This window comes from Lissotriton helveticus, chromosome 3_2 (genome assembly GCF_964261635.1).
Source record: "Lissotriton helveticus chromosome 3_2, aLisHel1.1, whole genome shotgun sequence".
NCBI lineage: Eukaryota > Metazoa > Chordata > Amphibia > Caudata > Salamandridae > Lissotriton > Lissotriton helveticus.
Genome location: NC_136062.1, coordinates 177,589,539 through 177,604,799, shown reverse-complemented (window position 1 = coordinate 177,604,799; position 15,261 = coordinate 177,589,539). Strand labels below are relative to the sequence as shown.

At 46.6% G+C, this 15,261-nt stretch overlaps 1 protein-coding gene across 6 annotated transcripts in view; it reads right to left on the bottom strand.

Annotated features, from left to right (window-relative positions):
• Positions 1–15,261, bottom strand: part of CPEB1 (cytoplasmic polyadenylation element binding protein 1) — a 640,111-nt gene that overhangs the window by 269,096 nt on the left and 355,754 nt on the right. For all 6 annotated transcript variants that reach the window (XM_078684985.1, XM_078684979.1, XM_078684981.1 and 3 more), the window contains exon 4: positions 13,671–13,897. In XM_078684985.1, coding sequence (XP_078541111.1) covers positions 13,671–13,897 — 227 coding nt within the window. The remainder of the gene's footprint in view (positions 1–13,670; positions 13,898–15,261) is intronic.

Sequence of the window (15,261 nt, the reverse complement as noted above, 5' to 3'; positions counted from 1 at the left end):
ACTGGAGTCTGAAGAACTCTGACTTTGAGCGTTTTATTTTCCTGAAGTATGCGTTTCTCTTCTTCCTCAGAGTTTTTAGGTGCAGTGTCGAGGGCGCTGATCTCCAGGTGCGCTCTGCCGTTCGCATAGCCCGTCTGTCATCATTGAGACTCCCATTGTACCACGGGTTGGAAATCTTGGTGGACACTCTTTTCAGTTGCATTGGAGCGGCCTCATTGATTATTGAGGCCATTGAGTTGAGATAGTGGTCAGTTAGGCACTGAACATCAGTAACGTCGGTAGGGGGGAGTAGGAGATTGCAACTGTTAGGGGGTAGAGAGTTTGTATTAAGTTTCCTCAAGTCTCTTTTCCAAACTTTGGGCATAGAGTATTGCACCGGGATGCGTTTAACTTTTTCCTTGATGAAGAATGTGACAATATGGTGGTCTGACCAGTCACAAGGTTGGATTGAGTCAAGTTGAATGGTGTCTTCTTTGGAGATGACAAGGTCGAGGATAGAGCCTTTGTCATGTGTCGGGCTGTTGCATATTTGAGTGAGGTCAGAAGCGTTAAGGAAATTTTTAAGGCTGTTAACTACTGCGTCACTGCAGTCATCCCAGTGGAGATTGTAGTCGCCAAGGTAGATGTGTGTTTTGCCGCCCAGCGTTGATTGACATTGTGTCCATGAGTTGTTGTGAGAAGACGAGGTTGTCCCCCGGCGGGTGATATAAGATGTGAAGTGAGCATACAGGTCTGTTCTCACTGATGACCTCCAGGCAGAAGTATTCACATGAGGTAAGGGACGGGGCGGTGACTTTATTAATTGAGAGGTTACTCTTGTAAATGCATGCTATTCCACCACCTGTCTTGTTGTTGGACCTGTCAAGTCTAGTGATGTAGTAGTTGGGGGGGACTCGGATACCCATGATAGGGTTTGATGATTCAGTTAACCATGTTTCAGTTAGTATGGCCAGGTCAAGGTTCGTAGACATGATGAGGTCAGCGACCTCCGACGAGTGTTTTTGGGCCGATCTACAGTTAAGAAGTGTGCATTTGAGTCTGGGGGTGCAAAGGGAGGTCGAGGGGACTATAGTGAGAGGAACTTTAGTGAGGTTGTTGGGAACGGAGACTCTGTTGCTATGCGTGGGGTGCCTGATAGGGTTGGAGAGAATCGTAGGAATGGACAGGTGTGTGGGGGCTAAGACGTTTTGGGGTGCCGGGACGTATGTGCTAAGTAGGGTATGTATGTCGTGGTCCGAGAGAGTCTTCATAGCGCGCCGGGGGCGGTTGGAGGTATTGCGAAGGGGGATAGAGGACCAAAGTAGGGGGTGGGTATGATGTGTCTTGATAGTGCGCTGTGGCCGGATGGAGGTACAGCGAGAGGGGATAGAGGTCACATGTAAGGGGTGACGAGGATGTGCGGGGGCGTTGTACATTCGTTGAGAAGTGGTGGTGAGAGGGGGATGTTTAGGGTAGGTGAGGAGTGACTGTTTGAGCGTGTGAAGTTCTTCTTTCACTTGGAGGAGGGTGGTCATGATTGTGTCCAGCGTGCAGTTGGGTATGGGGTTGGTATTGTTGGAAGGGTAGTCAATGACAGGAGGGGTGGGGCAATTGCGAGACGTGTGGAGACCGGTCGTTGCGGGGGTGCAAGTGTAGTGAAGGTGAACGGGAGTGAGTGGGGGGGGAGATGTTGGGGGAGGAGTGGGGGGAGTGCAGAGATGTTGGGGGAGGAGTGGCGGGAGTGCAGAGAGTGGGGGGGAACGATTGAGAGAGGAGTGAAGGCTAGGAGAGGCAGGGAGTGCGGGAGTGAAGGCTAAGAGTGGCTGGGGTGCAGGGAGTGGGGGGGAGATGTTGAGGGGGTGGTGTAGGTTATGAGTGGGTTGAGTGCAGAGAATGAGGGGGGAGCTGTTGAGGGAGACGTGGGGGCTAGGAGTGGCGGGAGTACAAGGAATGGGGGGGGGGAGATGTTAAGGGAGGGGTGTATGTCAGGAGTGTGTTGAGTGCAGAGAGTGGAGGAGGAAATGTTGAGGGAGGAGTGGGGGCCATGAGTAGCAGGAGAGGAGGGAGTGGGGGGAGAGACGTCCAGGCTGAAGGGGGAGCTAGGAGAGACGGAGGTGCAGGGAGTGCTGGGGGTGGGTATAGTGGGGGGGGAGTTGGGATGGGAGAGAGTCAAGTTATGCGGGTCAGAAGCGGTGAGTCGTTCTGAGACGATAGTTGGAGGTGTGGAATTCTCGTTCAGTTGGTTCCGTTGGAGTGGAGTATGTGTATGTGTAGAGGCCCGACAGTTGGTGAGGTGTTCTTTGAAAGTGGGGAACAGGTTGTCGAGTAGTTCCAGGTACCTGTCTGTGGATTGAAATAGGACAATCCCGTTGTTGTATATAGTGATGGCTGTTCTGCCTGGGAAGAGATGGGAAGGTGCTATGGAGAGTGTTAGGCCATGAGCGGTTTTCCTGATGGTAGAGACGTTGAGTAGGGTAAGGAACACTTTTCTCCACTGAGCTCTGCGTATGGTGTGGAAGATGATATCGGTGTTCAGGGATCCATTTACCGGTGAGAAGTAGGTGTCGGCAAAGGGTGTTTCAGGGTGGGACCTCAGGAAGTTGTGTTTAAATCGTTTAGCGGCTTTTTTGGTAAGTGAGGGTGGGTAGTTTATTTTATATGTGTGCTTGCCGCTTTGATCCATGTTAGTATGGCGTAGGGGTGAGTGTGGGAGAGTGAACAGAAGAGATATACAATAGCACAGATAAATGCAGCACAATAGGTTACATGGGTCAAAAGAGGGTCACTAGTGAGAGATCAAAAAATATGTGGTAGCAGAAAGTACATTACAGGAATAAAAATGCAATGGGTGCAATAACACAGATACAATAACCAGATAAGAATATAATACTGATGAAATATTGGCATAAAATATAGGTGCTAACAACAAATTAATGCGTCAGGTGACACTAATGAGCAGCCAGACATATGTGGTAGCGATCGATGCAAAGTGAAATAGTTTATTTGCATGTGTGAATGTGTGTGTGAGTAAATATATGGATGAGTATTAGTGTGTAACAGGATGTATAGGTGTATGAGTACATATGATGAGTAAGTACATGCATAAGTGACTATATAGAACTGTTGGTGAATGAGTGGATGTGTATGTAGATGTTGGAATTACCTAATAAGTTGTTGTAATTGGTATTGGTTTCTCCTTTAAGAAAATGTTAGTTTCTATTTTTGAATGTGTGTGTCAAAGGTTATTTTATGCTGATAGGTCTGCCACTTTGTCACAAGGATGTGGTCATGAGTGAGGTCATTTGAGATGTCAGTGATGTCATGAGTGATGTCACTGACCATGTCATGAGTGATGTAATATGTGACGTCATCAGCAGTGCATTGCACGCGCAAGTTATAGTGAGTCCAACTAACTATAACGTGGGAATTTCAATGGTTTTATGCGAGTAAAATTTCCACCTAACTATAACTGGTTTGAAACCTATGTTTCAGTGAAATATATATTTAGCATTATTGCTATTTAATGTACCGTGGGACTCCCACTTCGACGACTGGGAATATTCAAGTATGTGAATCTTATGAAAGACACCCCTAATACTGGAGAGCAGCTGCGACTGTCAGCGAACGGAAAGCAGTTGTGGAAATATTCATGGCGGAGTCAATCACTTCCTCTAATGTAACCTCTCCCTCCTGTAGGATCTTCTTGGCCTCCAACTTGGCCTCCTGAGGGAGCGGATCCAAATATGGTGCGAGATCGTGCCACAATTGGCGATCGTATCTGCCAAGGATCGCAAACGCATTCGCTGACCGTACCAAAAGACTTGCCATAGAGGAAAACCTTTTCCCTGCATTATCAAGGTGCCTGCCCTCTTTAGCAGTGGGAGTGGTCAGGGGTGCAGAAGGCTTGCGTGACTTTCTCTGCGCCGCCTGTGATATTAACGAATCTGGTTTATGCGGACCAATCAAGTATGCTGGACTATCCTCACTCCCTTAGCACAACGTGCCGTAGAAAATCTGAGGCTCTGAGGTTCTCTCAGGAGTGTTCTATGGAGTGAGGTTAATCAGATTGGCTGTTGCTTTACTTTGGTCTCTTTTGTAAAAAGGTGGATATGCTACAAAAAAGAATGAGGCCTAGGCCTTTCTCTCTTTTGTACTTTACTGCTATGTTATTTTGTTTACCGAGACTCCTATTCCGACGACGGGGAATGATACAAGCTATGGGAATCTATGAAAGTTCCAAAACTACAGGAATATCTGTTACCTTGTTAAGGAAGTCAGCGAGCTCCTGACATTGAGGCTGGGTTAGTGAGGTGTTGGTAAGGTCGGACAGATCTTTAACCACTTTACAAAGCGTTTTGAGGCAGTTTTGTGCTTGAGCATTTTTTTCTGAATATAACCGCACGTGAAGTCATGAAACGCAAGTGGTATTGGTTTAGTGCCTTTATATTTATTTTGTTTGTGTCATAATTTCTTCCATGCCCTTTCAATGCGCTTGCCCAAACCGGTCTGCAATGGTTTATTGAACCACAGAGGAGCACAGATTTTGGCCTAGCTGGTAGCGTCCTTAGGGAGTCTCTTAACATAGGGTTGAACTAGACCAACCTATCATTGGTTAACAGATATAGACCTCAGGAGGTAGGCATTAAAGGAGTGTATTGAATCACAACCAGTTTCTGGTCAAGGTTTGGACTTTGTCCTTCGAGGCGTTTACAGGATACAGAAAAGGGAACTGCAAAATGGTCAGACCATAGTGGAATAGGTGGGTCTGACATTAGACCTGGAATATTAAAGACTGGCTCCAGCAGATTACCTGCTTAATGGGTGGGAAGGGAATTTATTAATTTGAGATTCATAGCATTCAAATCTGCGATTAGGGTTTGGCTGAGAGTGCAGGTGGCATCCTCCAAGTGTATTTTTATAGCCTATTGGCTACACGGTCCTACTATCCATCTCTTTTACAGAAAAAGGCTTGTGAAAGATTTAAGCGGTTTTGTAAAAACATTCAGCTAAATTAATCCTATATAGCTACCTTAACTCTCCGTACAATCAGAATAACTTCACCACTGTAGCCTGGGTTTAGCCTGCATATTATATGTTCTTAAATCTTTGTGCACATTGCCTAAACAAAGAAAAATGTCTACACTTAAGATAGTCTATTAAGTGATCAGGGATTCTTACATGTGGTTGCAACTATTGAAATGCTTATGAATATCAATGGAGATCCAAGGGAAAACTTGTGGTTATTGGGGCAGGTACGTTCCCAGTGGGAAATGTGGATGGACACTTCTGGATGAGCAGTGGAAACATTGCTGTGCACGAGCAGGGCAGAGAGTCCAATACTAGACTCTGAATTATCTATTACAAGTTCCTCCACATGGCGTACTACACTAATGCCAGACTGCACAGGTTTGAACTTTGGACGATACTTCTGCTACATGCAGGATGGTAGGTGTGGATTTCCTTTATCTAGCTTGGAGGTGTACTGCTCTCCATCACTATAGAGATGATCTCTTGTTAAACTCGGCCCCCTTCCCCATTGCTCTTTTGTGGCACATCAAAGACTTGGCAGGACGAGTTACGTGCCTTTGGTAATGCCTTATCTGGTAGCCCTGATCTAGCCACAGATACCTTACCTTTGAATTTCCCAAGTGTCAGACCGGATCCAGAAGACTTTTCTTCGAGCAATACACTTGCATGCCTGTAGGTGGGATTAGTTGGCTCCGCGCAACTCATCTCTGCAGTAGAGACTTCCACGTCACCTATATAGGAACCAGCTTGACATGCGGATGTCAGTTACTTTTCATGACCTTCCACACCAGGAGCCATGAAGTGCACAGACACTGCTGTGTTTCTGAACTAGGGCCCTGCATGGGAACAGCCCGGAGGCTAAAAAAAAAAAAACTGTATGCTTTGTGGTGAGGATGGAGGTCTAAGGAATTGTCGCCTAGATCATGCCCAACATAAAGTGTTAAAGGAAAGTAACTTGTCCATCTGATAGCTATCTATTCACAGGTAATGAGTATGCGGCTAGATGCCTAAGCACTACCCTCCCTGGAGGGACTGCGGACAAGTTTAGACCAGTAAGTCCTGCAGGACAGAGTGGCCAAAAAGGTCAACCCCTGTGGACTGGACTGTCCAGACAGCACTGTATAGTGAATGTGAGCAAGGATGCCCAAAACTTGCTGTCTGACAATTGTCGATAAGTGGGACTCCACATTGCAATGCTGAGGGAGTAGCCTTAGCTCTCAGAATAAACTTAGGACTTTAGGGGACTGCTTTTTGGCCAGAACACAGCGGAATGAGGCAAAGGGCGGCCTGAAATGACATCCTTTTCGGCACTGCATGACCCTTCTTCACTCCCATGTATCAACAAGGGTTATTAGTCCACCGGGAACTCGTGTGGTCATGGTAGAACGACAATGCTCTTTATAGGTCCGAAGGAGAGTCGCTCCTCTTCTTTAGAGGGATGCCGAGAAAGCGGGCAGGGCACCAGATTGCCTGACATGGAATGGTGTTACCACTTCGGTAAGAGTCCCTCGTGCAAAGGCTTGGATGACTGCTTGCAAATGGCTCACCCTCGTGTCAGATGTTTATTGCCAATAAAAGGCTGTTTTGATGGTGAGCAGCCAGTTGTTCAAAGGTTTGAAAGGAGCACACATCAGGAAGGTAAGAACTAAATTAAGGTACTCACTGAAGTACGATGAATGGGGAAGTTGGAACCATGTACCAGCTCCTTGAGAAATCTATTTACAAATAAGAGTATTTAATAAAGAGGGTCAATCTTGCATCTCAAAAAGGCAGACTAGGCCGAAAGGTACCCTTTGAGAGTGCCAGAGCAGAGCCCTGCTGGGCTCAGGTCAAAATAAAGAGACTAAAGAGGGAACCAGAAAGGATAGATAGACCTTCCTGTACAGAATTTAACAATTTGTTTGTACCGGCAGGTGTAGTCTTAGCGGAGGGTCACCTGGCTGCCAAAATAACGTTTGAAACTTTGGGATGAAGGTAGAATGCCAACTGCCGGCGCTCAAACTCCACATAAGGCATTGAGTTGGCAGGTTCAAGTGAAGCACCCTCCCCTGCTGCTGCAACAGAAGATCCTCCTGAAGGGTCAGCCCGATCAGAGGATTGATGCTTAATTGGAGACGCTGGAGATACCGTGTTTTCCATGCCCAGTCTGGAGCCACAAGAAGGACTTTGGCCCAGTCACTCCTGGCATGAGTGGTGTGGGTGGAAAGGCTTACAGGAGGCCTGAGCGCCACTTGAAAAGCATCAGAGCGAGAGCCGCCTTGGAAACTTCAACGCGCAAAACTGCTGATGATGCAAGTCCTTAGCAGAGTCGAATCGATCTTACCAAGGTTTTTCCCACTGCTGAAAGACCTTGCGCCACCTCTGGATGGAGACTCCATTAGTGATCTGCTAGGCATCAAAGGCAGAGTTCGCCTGTCCTGGCATTCAGGGAACTCGCCAGGTTTTGAACCACCAAGGATAGGCACTGCTGTTCCAGCCATGTCCAGAGACCTGGCCTCTTGACAAAGGGTCCATGATAGCCACCCTGCCCAGCTTGTTGCAGTATCACACGGCGATGTGAACACCTGAAACAGCCTTCCCTTGTTTGAGTGATTTCCTAAGCCTCAAAAGCTTTTCTTCCTTCAGAGCAGTAGCAAGTTAATGTGGAGTCGGGATTCCACCAGAGATCAGAGTCCTGATCTCTACCTCACAAATGGCTGCCTCATCCCAGGAGGGACTCCTCTCTCACGGATCTGGTTGGGGAAGTAAAAAAAAAAAAAAAAAAAAAAAGGGTCTGCCTCGGACTCAATCGCGGTTTGTCAGCCACCACTGCTGGTACTGTGCAGTTCCCAAGCATTATGAAATATGTCTGAGATTTCCTGGATGATGTGCTGCCTGGGACATCAGGTCCCACTGCAGAGCCTGCATATACCATCTGGCATGCATTAAAAGCAGGCCATGAGGACCAGCAGCCTCAGTCATTCTCAGAAATCCTGGCTAGACGCTGAAACATTCATCATTGCCTGAATACCCTGAGCTAGTAACTCAGGATAGGCACGAAACTGCACTTGTCGGAGAGTGAGTCAGTTGTGACTTTGGCATTTTTATGGTGAATCCCAGTGAATGCAGGAGGTTCACATGCTCTTGAGGTGAGAGACAACAGCCTAGGGAGAGTTAGTCTTTAGCCAGTCATTGAGATAGTGGAAGACTGGCAACCCTGATTTGCCAAGATGAGCTGTGCCCACTGCCACACCATTGGTGAACAACCGAGAGCGTTGATAAGCCAAAGAGGATCACAGTGAACTGAAAGTGCTTGTGGCTACTGTAAACCACAGGTAGTGCTGATGAGCAGGCAGGACGGGAATGTGAAAAAAAATGACGTTCAAGTTTAAAGCTACCATCCAGTCTCCCGGGTCTATGGCAGACTAGACCTAAGCCAGAGACCGAATCTTGAACTTTTCCTTTGAGGAATTAGTTGAGTGCTTGCAGAGCTAGGATAGTGTGCAAGACCATTTCCTCATTTGGGACCAGCAGGTATGGGGAACCACCACAGCCTACTTCTGGCTCTGGAACACTATGGCTCCCTTGGCCAAGAGAGTCAAGACTTCCTTCTGAAGCAAGTCAGGTGATTCTCCCTCAACTGGTTGCAAGTTGGAGGCATGAGGGATGGGGTAGTGTGAAGGGGACTATCTGAAGAACCCACCTGCCTGATGAGATGTTTAGCCAGTGGTGGAGGGGTTCGATCCTGCCACCCATGATCTTGAAGGGCTAGTTTAGGAGGGGTTGGACACGGAGGGCGCTTGGCTCCGACCACCCAACCCATGTAGTCAGCACAAACTAAACACGGCAGTGCAGAGATTGCTGAACTTGCGGCTGGGGTATGGTACGGCTGAAATTCCATGCTGTAGCCACAAAAGGGGCAAAAAAAAAAAATCAGACAGGGGACAATGGAACTCCAAGAGGCCCAATGACTTTCACTAGCCGCGAGTCCTTACATTTCTGCAAGGCCATGCCTGCTTTGTCTCAGAAGAGAAAGGTGCTATCAAAGGGCATTTCCATGAGGGAAGCCTGGGCATCCTCAGTAAAGCCAGAAGTTCAGTCAGGCGTGGCGGCAAACAGCCAGAGTCAATGTGATTCCTCTGCCCAGCAAGTCTGTCGTGTCAAGCCCACAACGAATGACAAACTTTGACATATTTCTCCCATCTGACACTCCATAGGAGGATGGCCCAGGCCTCCTTCTGGACCTGTGGCAGCACTTGCCCAACGGTTTCCCACAGGAAGTGGAACTAACAGCCCAATAGGCATGCGGTGTTCAGATCACAATGCAAGGCTGGCGGAAGAAAACCCTTTCTTATCCCAACTATCTAATCTCTTGGATTCCTGGTCTACGGTGCAGAAGGGAATACACCCTGTGATTGAGGCTTGGACCAATCTAGTGGCAGGGTTGTTGGTGAGGAAATTTAGATAGCCCGGAACAGGGTGATCGTGGCAAGCGACTGTCTTATTTAAAGGAGCCCCTGTGCTGGGCTTGGACCAGGTTCCTAGTAGGAACTCCGTCAAAATCTCCTTAGAAGGCAGGAGGGGTTCTGAGAAGGAGACACCCGGCTGCAGGACCTCAGTCAAGATATTAGTTCGACTGCCACAGAAGGAAGCTGAAGGTCCAGGGCCTCAGCTTCCCTTTGTAGCACTGTGACGTTTGAAGCTCATTTGTAGCGGTTGGGGCAGACCAGAAATCGGGATGTGTCCAGACTATTGGCCTTACCCATTTCTTCATACCAGTTCATCACTTGCTCTGACTGGGGTCTTGTAAAGAGTCCAGTGACCGCCTCACAAATTTCTTTCATTCCTCGCCCTTCAGAACAGAGTAGTGGACCTAGGACCAAAGGATTCTGTCAGCACCGGCAGGCACCGATCCAGCTCATCTGGGATGAGAATGGGACTGGCGCTGCCACAAGGCTATATGTGGGGGCCGGGGAAGGTCACATTGGCACAGCCTACATTGGTCTGGATCCAGGGGGTGGTAATCAGTGCCTCAGCTGCTGAAGTGAAACCCGATGGAGCCCACTGAGCCTACAAGGCTGAATCCACACAGGCAAGTTCAGGCTGCCCAAATAGGAGGCACATTACATCAGTTTTTAGCTGGGCGGGGGACGCTCAGACACCAGTAGTGGTGGGGTGGCATGGCGCCAGCACAGGTTCAGCTGAATGAGGAGCCTAGAATGCAGCGATTCCTTGCGTTTATGCTTCTTACTGACTGACTCATAGCTTTGAGAGGACAGACTTAGGGATCCTGGAGTAATGCCTGGGCCTTCCTCTTGACTGGGATGGAGAACAAAACCTTCGGGGCAAACGATGAGGTGCCAGGCACTGGGCCACAAGTAACTTTAGGGACTGCTTCCTAAAAGCTTTCGGAGCTATGACCCAGAAGTCAGAGCAAGACTGAGTCGTGGTCTTTCTCCAGGCACCAAAGAACCCAGGTGAGGAATCTATTAACAAGGCGCAGTGATCGGCACTGCACAGCTCTAATCCATAAGTCTTCCTGGACATCCTACACCCCAAAAGGGTAGGACAAAACAATAAACTGTCAAAGTGACAGAGTAGCTCTTCACGGATCTATGCTAACTAATGCAGAAAGGTGAGGGACGTCAGCGTCACGAGTGGCACCTGTATAGGTGATGCGGACATCACAATGGTGGATTTGACGCAGACGTCACATGGAGGCAACCAACGACACCTATCTGTGTGCAAGGGTATTGCTCAAATAAAATGCTTTTGGATCCAGTCTGAAGCCTGGGAAATTCAAAGGTAAGGAATCTGCAGCTAGATGTCCATCAGATGCTGCATATTGAAGGTATGTGGAACTGGCCCTATTGCTAAGAGACGAGTCACCAATCGATGGCCTAGGCAGGCAATTAAATTCAAAGATTGGATTACGGATCTAACATACTATATGCCAAACTCTTGCCTCCCACTTCACAACCTTGATTTGATTCCATCTACGCACTTATGTCAGCAAACATCTTTTGCTCTGCCGGCAGAATCACCAAACGCTCCACATGCAGGTACATTCTAGAGTAGATTATCTAATACTGCAACCCTAGCTAATTAGTTTTAGCAATGCGTGGCTGCAACCCAGAATCTCCCTTGCCACCTTGTGATAGTGCTCTAACCAGTCGTTGCTTTTTATGTGGGTGGGGTTTTAGATCTGCTAATGTATTGGGACGGGGCAATTGGATGCACTGTACTCCTTATTAATTCATGTCAACTATTGCTTTTGATTTTTCAATGAAATGCAACATTTATAATTAATAAGCAGTCCCCTCTTCTGTGGTCAATCAATTCTGGGGTAGCTTTGCTATCACTTAGTTTGGTGCCATGCAGACTAGGGGAAAAAACATTGGGAGCTTCCAGACTTCACTGAAAATTTACTTGGAACAGGAAATTACCCTTGAAGTAATGTTCTTTAGCCCATTCTATCTGTTTTTCATGCCGGAGTAGAAAAGCTATTTCCCACTCCCAAGCTATTGCATCTGCGAGAAGTTTATTCCTTGGTTACACCTAATTTGTGACAAGCACCATCTGGGCAGTTGGAGTTACTGTAAATTAGTATCCAACTGCTTCAGGTAGGGAACGGTAGCTTTCTGAAAGTTGCATTTCCGATACATATAGTAAAAATAAAATAAACTGTTAGATCTTTATTACATATTAAAGGCTTTCAATAGAACATGTAACTGTAACAGGTAAAATATAAAGTGTATATTCTATACTTGGACTTTCGCAATGTGCCAGCTACAGCCTGACCAGCAATAATATCGTTGTGGGTGTTGTAACAGGAAGAAACATGCCATTTCTTAGGTGAGCGAGTACTCAAAATACTATGCACACCAACATGTAGGCAGTGAGTTGAGCTTTGGGGCAAGATTTAAAATCTGGGTCTTATCTGTCAAAAGGGTGATTAACATTTCTGAGCAGCATGGTTCAAGATGCTCCTGCCATGTTACACAGGGTAGGCCTGATGCCATGTTTTCACTGTCACTAGTGAATGAATAATTGTTACTGCACTCTACAAGTGCCATTTAACTTTCCATGCCATGGGTGTATTTCTGCACTATTCTACAGCCTTATGTGAATCAGGTTTTAACCCAATTCTGACTTTAAGGGGTCAGAGCACACTGGAGAGCAGTGTAAAATTTAGCAGGTGACTATACAAACACTCCTCTCTACCTTCTCTATACCCCCCAACCCCCCCCCCCAAAAAAAAACAGGCACGCTTTAAAGCATAGCTTAACAATATACGCCAGCAAGGTTTTCACTAGTTTAACTTTATTGAACACTTCCCATGTGTTACATTTGTACAACTATCTAAATTGTTGTGCAATTCTTGACTTGCTTCACAGCTCATTAGGAAATCTTGAGCATAAATTAGCCTTGCATGCTACACTGCTGAATTGCAAACCACTTTGTTGGCCAACAGTAACCTTTCAGAGAAGCCCACACGTGTATACTTTGATCTATAAAATTTGAACTGAATCCAATGAATGCTTACTTCAACTAACCCCTAGAAGTCCCTATGCCCCAAGGAGGGTAGATTAGTGGGACTTAAATGCAGACAATCATTCTCGTCACCTCTAAAAAAAAAATCTTACTTAAACATTGTCTAGGTGGAGCAGAACCCATATGTTTTGAAGGGAGGTCTTTCTGTATGTGAATAAAGGATTGCTACTTACCTTGTAAGCATCTGCTAATTGCGTGTAGTGCTGTAGATTCACATGCCCTGCATGCTCATTTCATCTAGTCTTGAGTTTGTAACTTGCTTTTCTTTGAAGTCCTGAGGAATAAGGACTCCTCCCTCAGTTGGCAAAGCACATGGTCATCCGCTCGATGGTTCATTATTTTTTGCACATTAGGGGAGGGTAAAGATGGTGTTGGGCAGGTACATGTGACGCCCATGCAAGAAGCTATATACAAAAGTGAATGGGCACATGTGAATATAGATCACGACACTAAGAATAGATGCTTTAAGTGTAATATTCTGTACGCAGCATGTGTCGCTGTGATTACACATGCTCTGTGCAGACTAAATCAGTGTATAATCCAAACTTTGCCAGCAAAGAGAACACCTCTGATGTGGAGAGCAAGAATCAAATCGCTGCAGGTTACTCAAACCACTTTTTAAATGCCCAGTCTTAATGCCACCAAACCGCTTTTGTCATTTAGGATCTGACGTCCCCCACCCTCTTCCCCCCCCTCCCCATCTACCCCCACCTCCACCCCTCCCCTCCCAAAAAACACCCACAGAATGTACTCAAGCTGCAAAGGGGCAGGCAATATTCCTTTTACCCCCCATCACTAGGTTACACCTATTGGGGGTATGCAACATCCCAAGTAAAAAAAAAAAAAAGCCTTGTGGGTAAGCAAAAAGAACTAAGATGTAGGCACAAATAGTTGTGTAAGGGGTCAAAGGCAGGCTTATCCTGGCAATTCAGCAGAAATAAAAGGTAGTCTTTGAGAAACATTTACGTCATACCTGTGGCACAGGAAATCTTAAGTTGTCAGGTTACCTCAAACACATTCGCAACCACAAAGCCTTTTCTCCTCCAAAATGCATACAGATTATTGGGAATAAGGTACTTTTCACAACAGCAATCACAATGTGCACAAATCTTTGAAAAGGGCATTCTTACAATTAAATCAGAGAGATGATCTGAGCCAGAGCTGAATCCACTTGTGTCGGAGTCAGAAGGGCTGCTTGAGCGAGAATCCAAAATAGATCTATCCAGACGAGAGTTTCTTAGCAGATTTGCAGGAATCTTGTCAACCAAGTCAGATGAGCCAAGTGAATCCATTGGCAGGAACCCCATGGGTGGTTTTCCAAGAACATTTCCCAAAGGGCTATGAAGCATGCCAAGAACTACAAAAGGAATAACAAAAATTAGAACAGAACCTGGAGCAACCCCAAAGAAGGCCTCATAATATACAAAGCCAGACTCTAGACCACACTTGCAATTTCATGAATGGAGCAACCCACCTGCTTGGATATTTCAGAACATAGAACAGGAGGCAAATTCTAAGCCTCATGATATACCGTCACAAGGCTATTATGAGATGAAGCTACTCTAGTCTAGGCAGTTAATTTGCATTGTATTACCCTTTCGATGCATGTGTCGGCCAACACCTGCACTACCTCCCCAGTGCATTTGACAGCCATTGGCTGACTATAGGAGGTGTTTAAAGGAAACCCCTTAGAGCTTGCACTGAAAGTTCTTTTATTAAGAAATGGGTGGGGCCAAGCGGATTTGATTTGGCCCCACCAGCCATTGGCGTGCTGCAGACATCACATCTCCACTGGATGTGGAACAGGTGGGGAACTGCTACGCAACTTCAGGTGGAGTTTTTGCAGACACTGATGCATCCCCAGATTTCAGGGAAGCATTGTTGTAAAGGGAAGAGTCTACCCTCTTTCCAGCGATGCCTTCCCCTTAAACAGTTCACACATGCAGGAAACACAATAGGCCTTCATATAAGGCTATACAGGATTTCCCCCATGGGGTGTTCAGCCCATGTGGCCTGTGATTCGACCTCCTGTGGGCCCAGGTTTATTTTCAAATGTGTATTTTCAGACTAATAGTTGTCTCCCACTTAAATCAACCGATTACATGTCAGTGCCATAGTGATCTAACACTGACTGGATTGGGCTCACCCCTAGCCCTATTAAGTATGCTGTCGTATTTTTATTTTTTATTTTGCAGTGTCCAAAAAAAATACAGAGGTAGGACATTTAAACAAACCACCCCCCCAACCCCCACCCCATTTAAACTGGCGAATCAGTGACACAGAAAGAAGAGACAGGTCATGAGTAGATAACACTGTTGAAGCGAAAAAATTAATGAAATGAAGAAAAAAAAGGACGAGAAGAAAAAGAAAAAAAGGACAAAAGGACAATGTGCTAAATGCAAGAACACTAGGTCAGAGGTGTTACCCTAAAGGCACGAGAGTGGAAAAATTAGGAGCAGAGAGAAGAAAAGGCAGAAGACAAGCTAAGGAGAGAACGCAGGCAGGACTACCCCGGCTGCTCCAGCCAAGACGTGAACACTTCCCATACGCCCAGGCCCTTCTTCCGCCCTTTACGACCTTTACTGGCATAGACCACTTTCTCCAGATGGTAGGTTGCAACTAGCCTAGCCAGCCACTGAGAAAATGGTGGGGGGGTCGGCATCTAACCATGCGGAAGTGAGACACAGATTCGCCACACTGCCATTGCAATAAAAATTAATA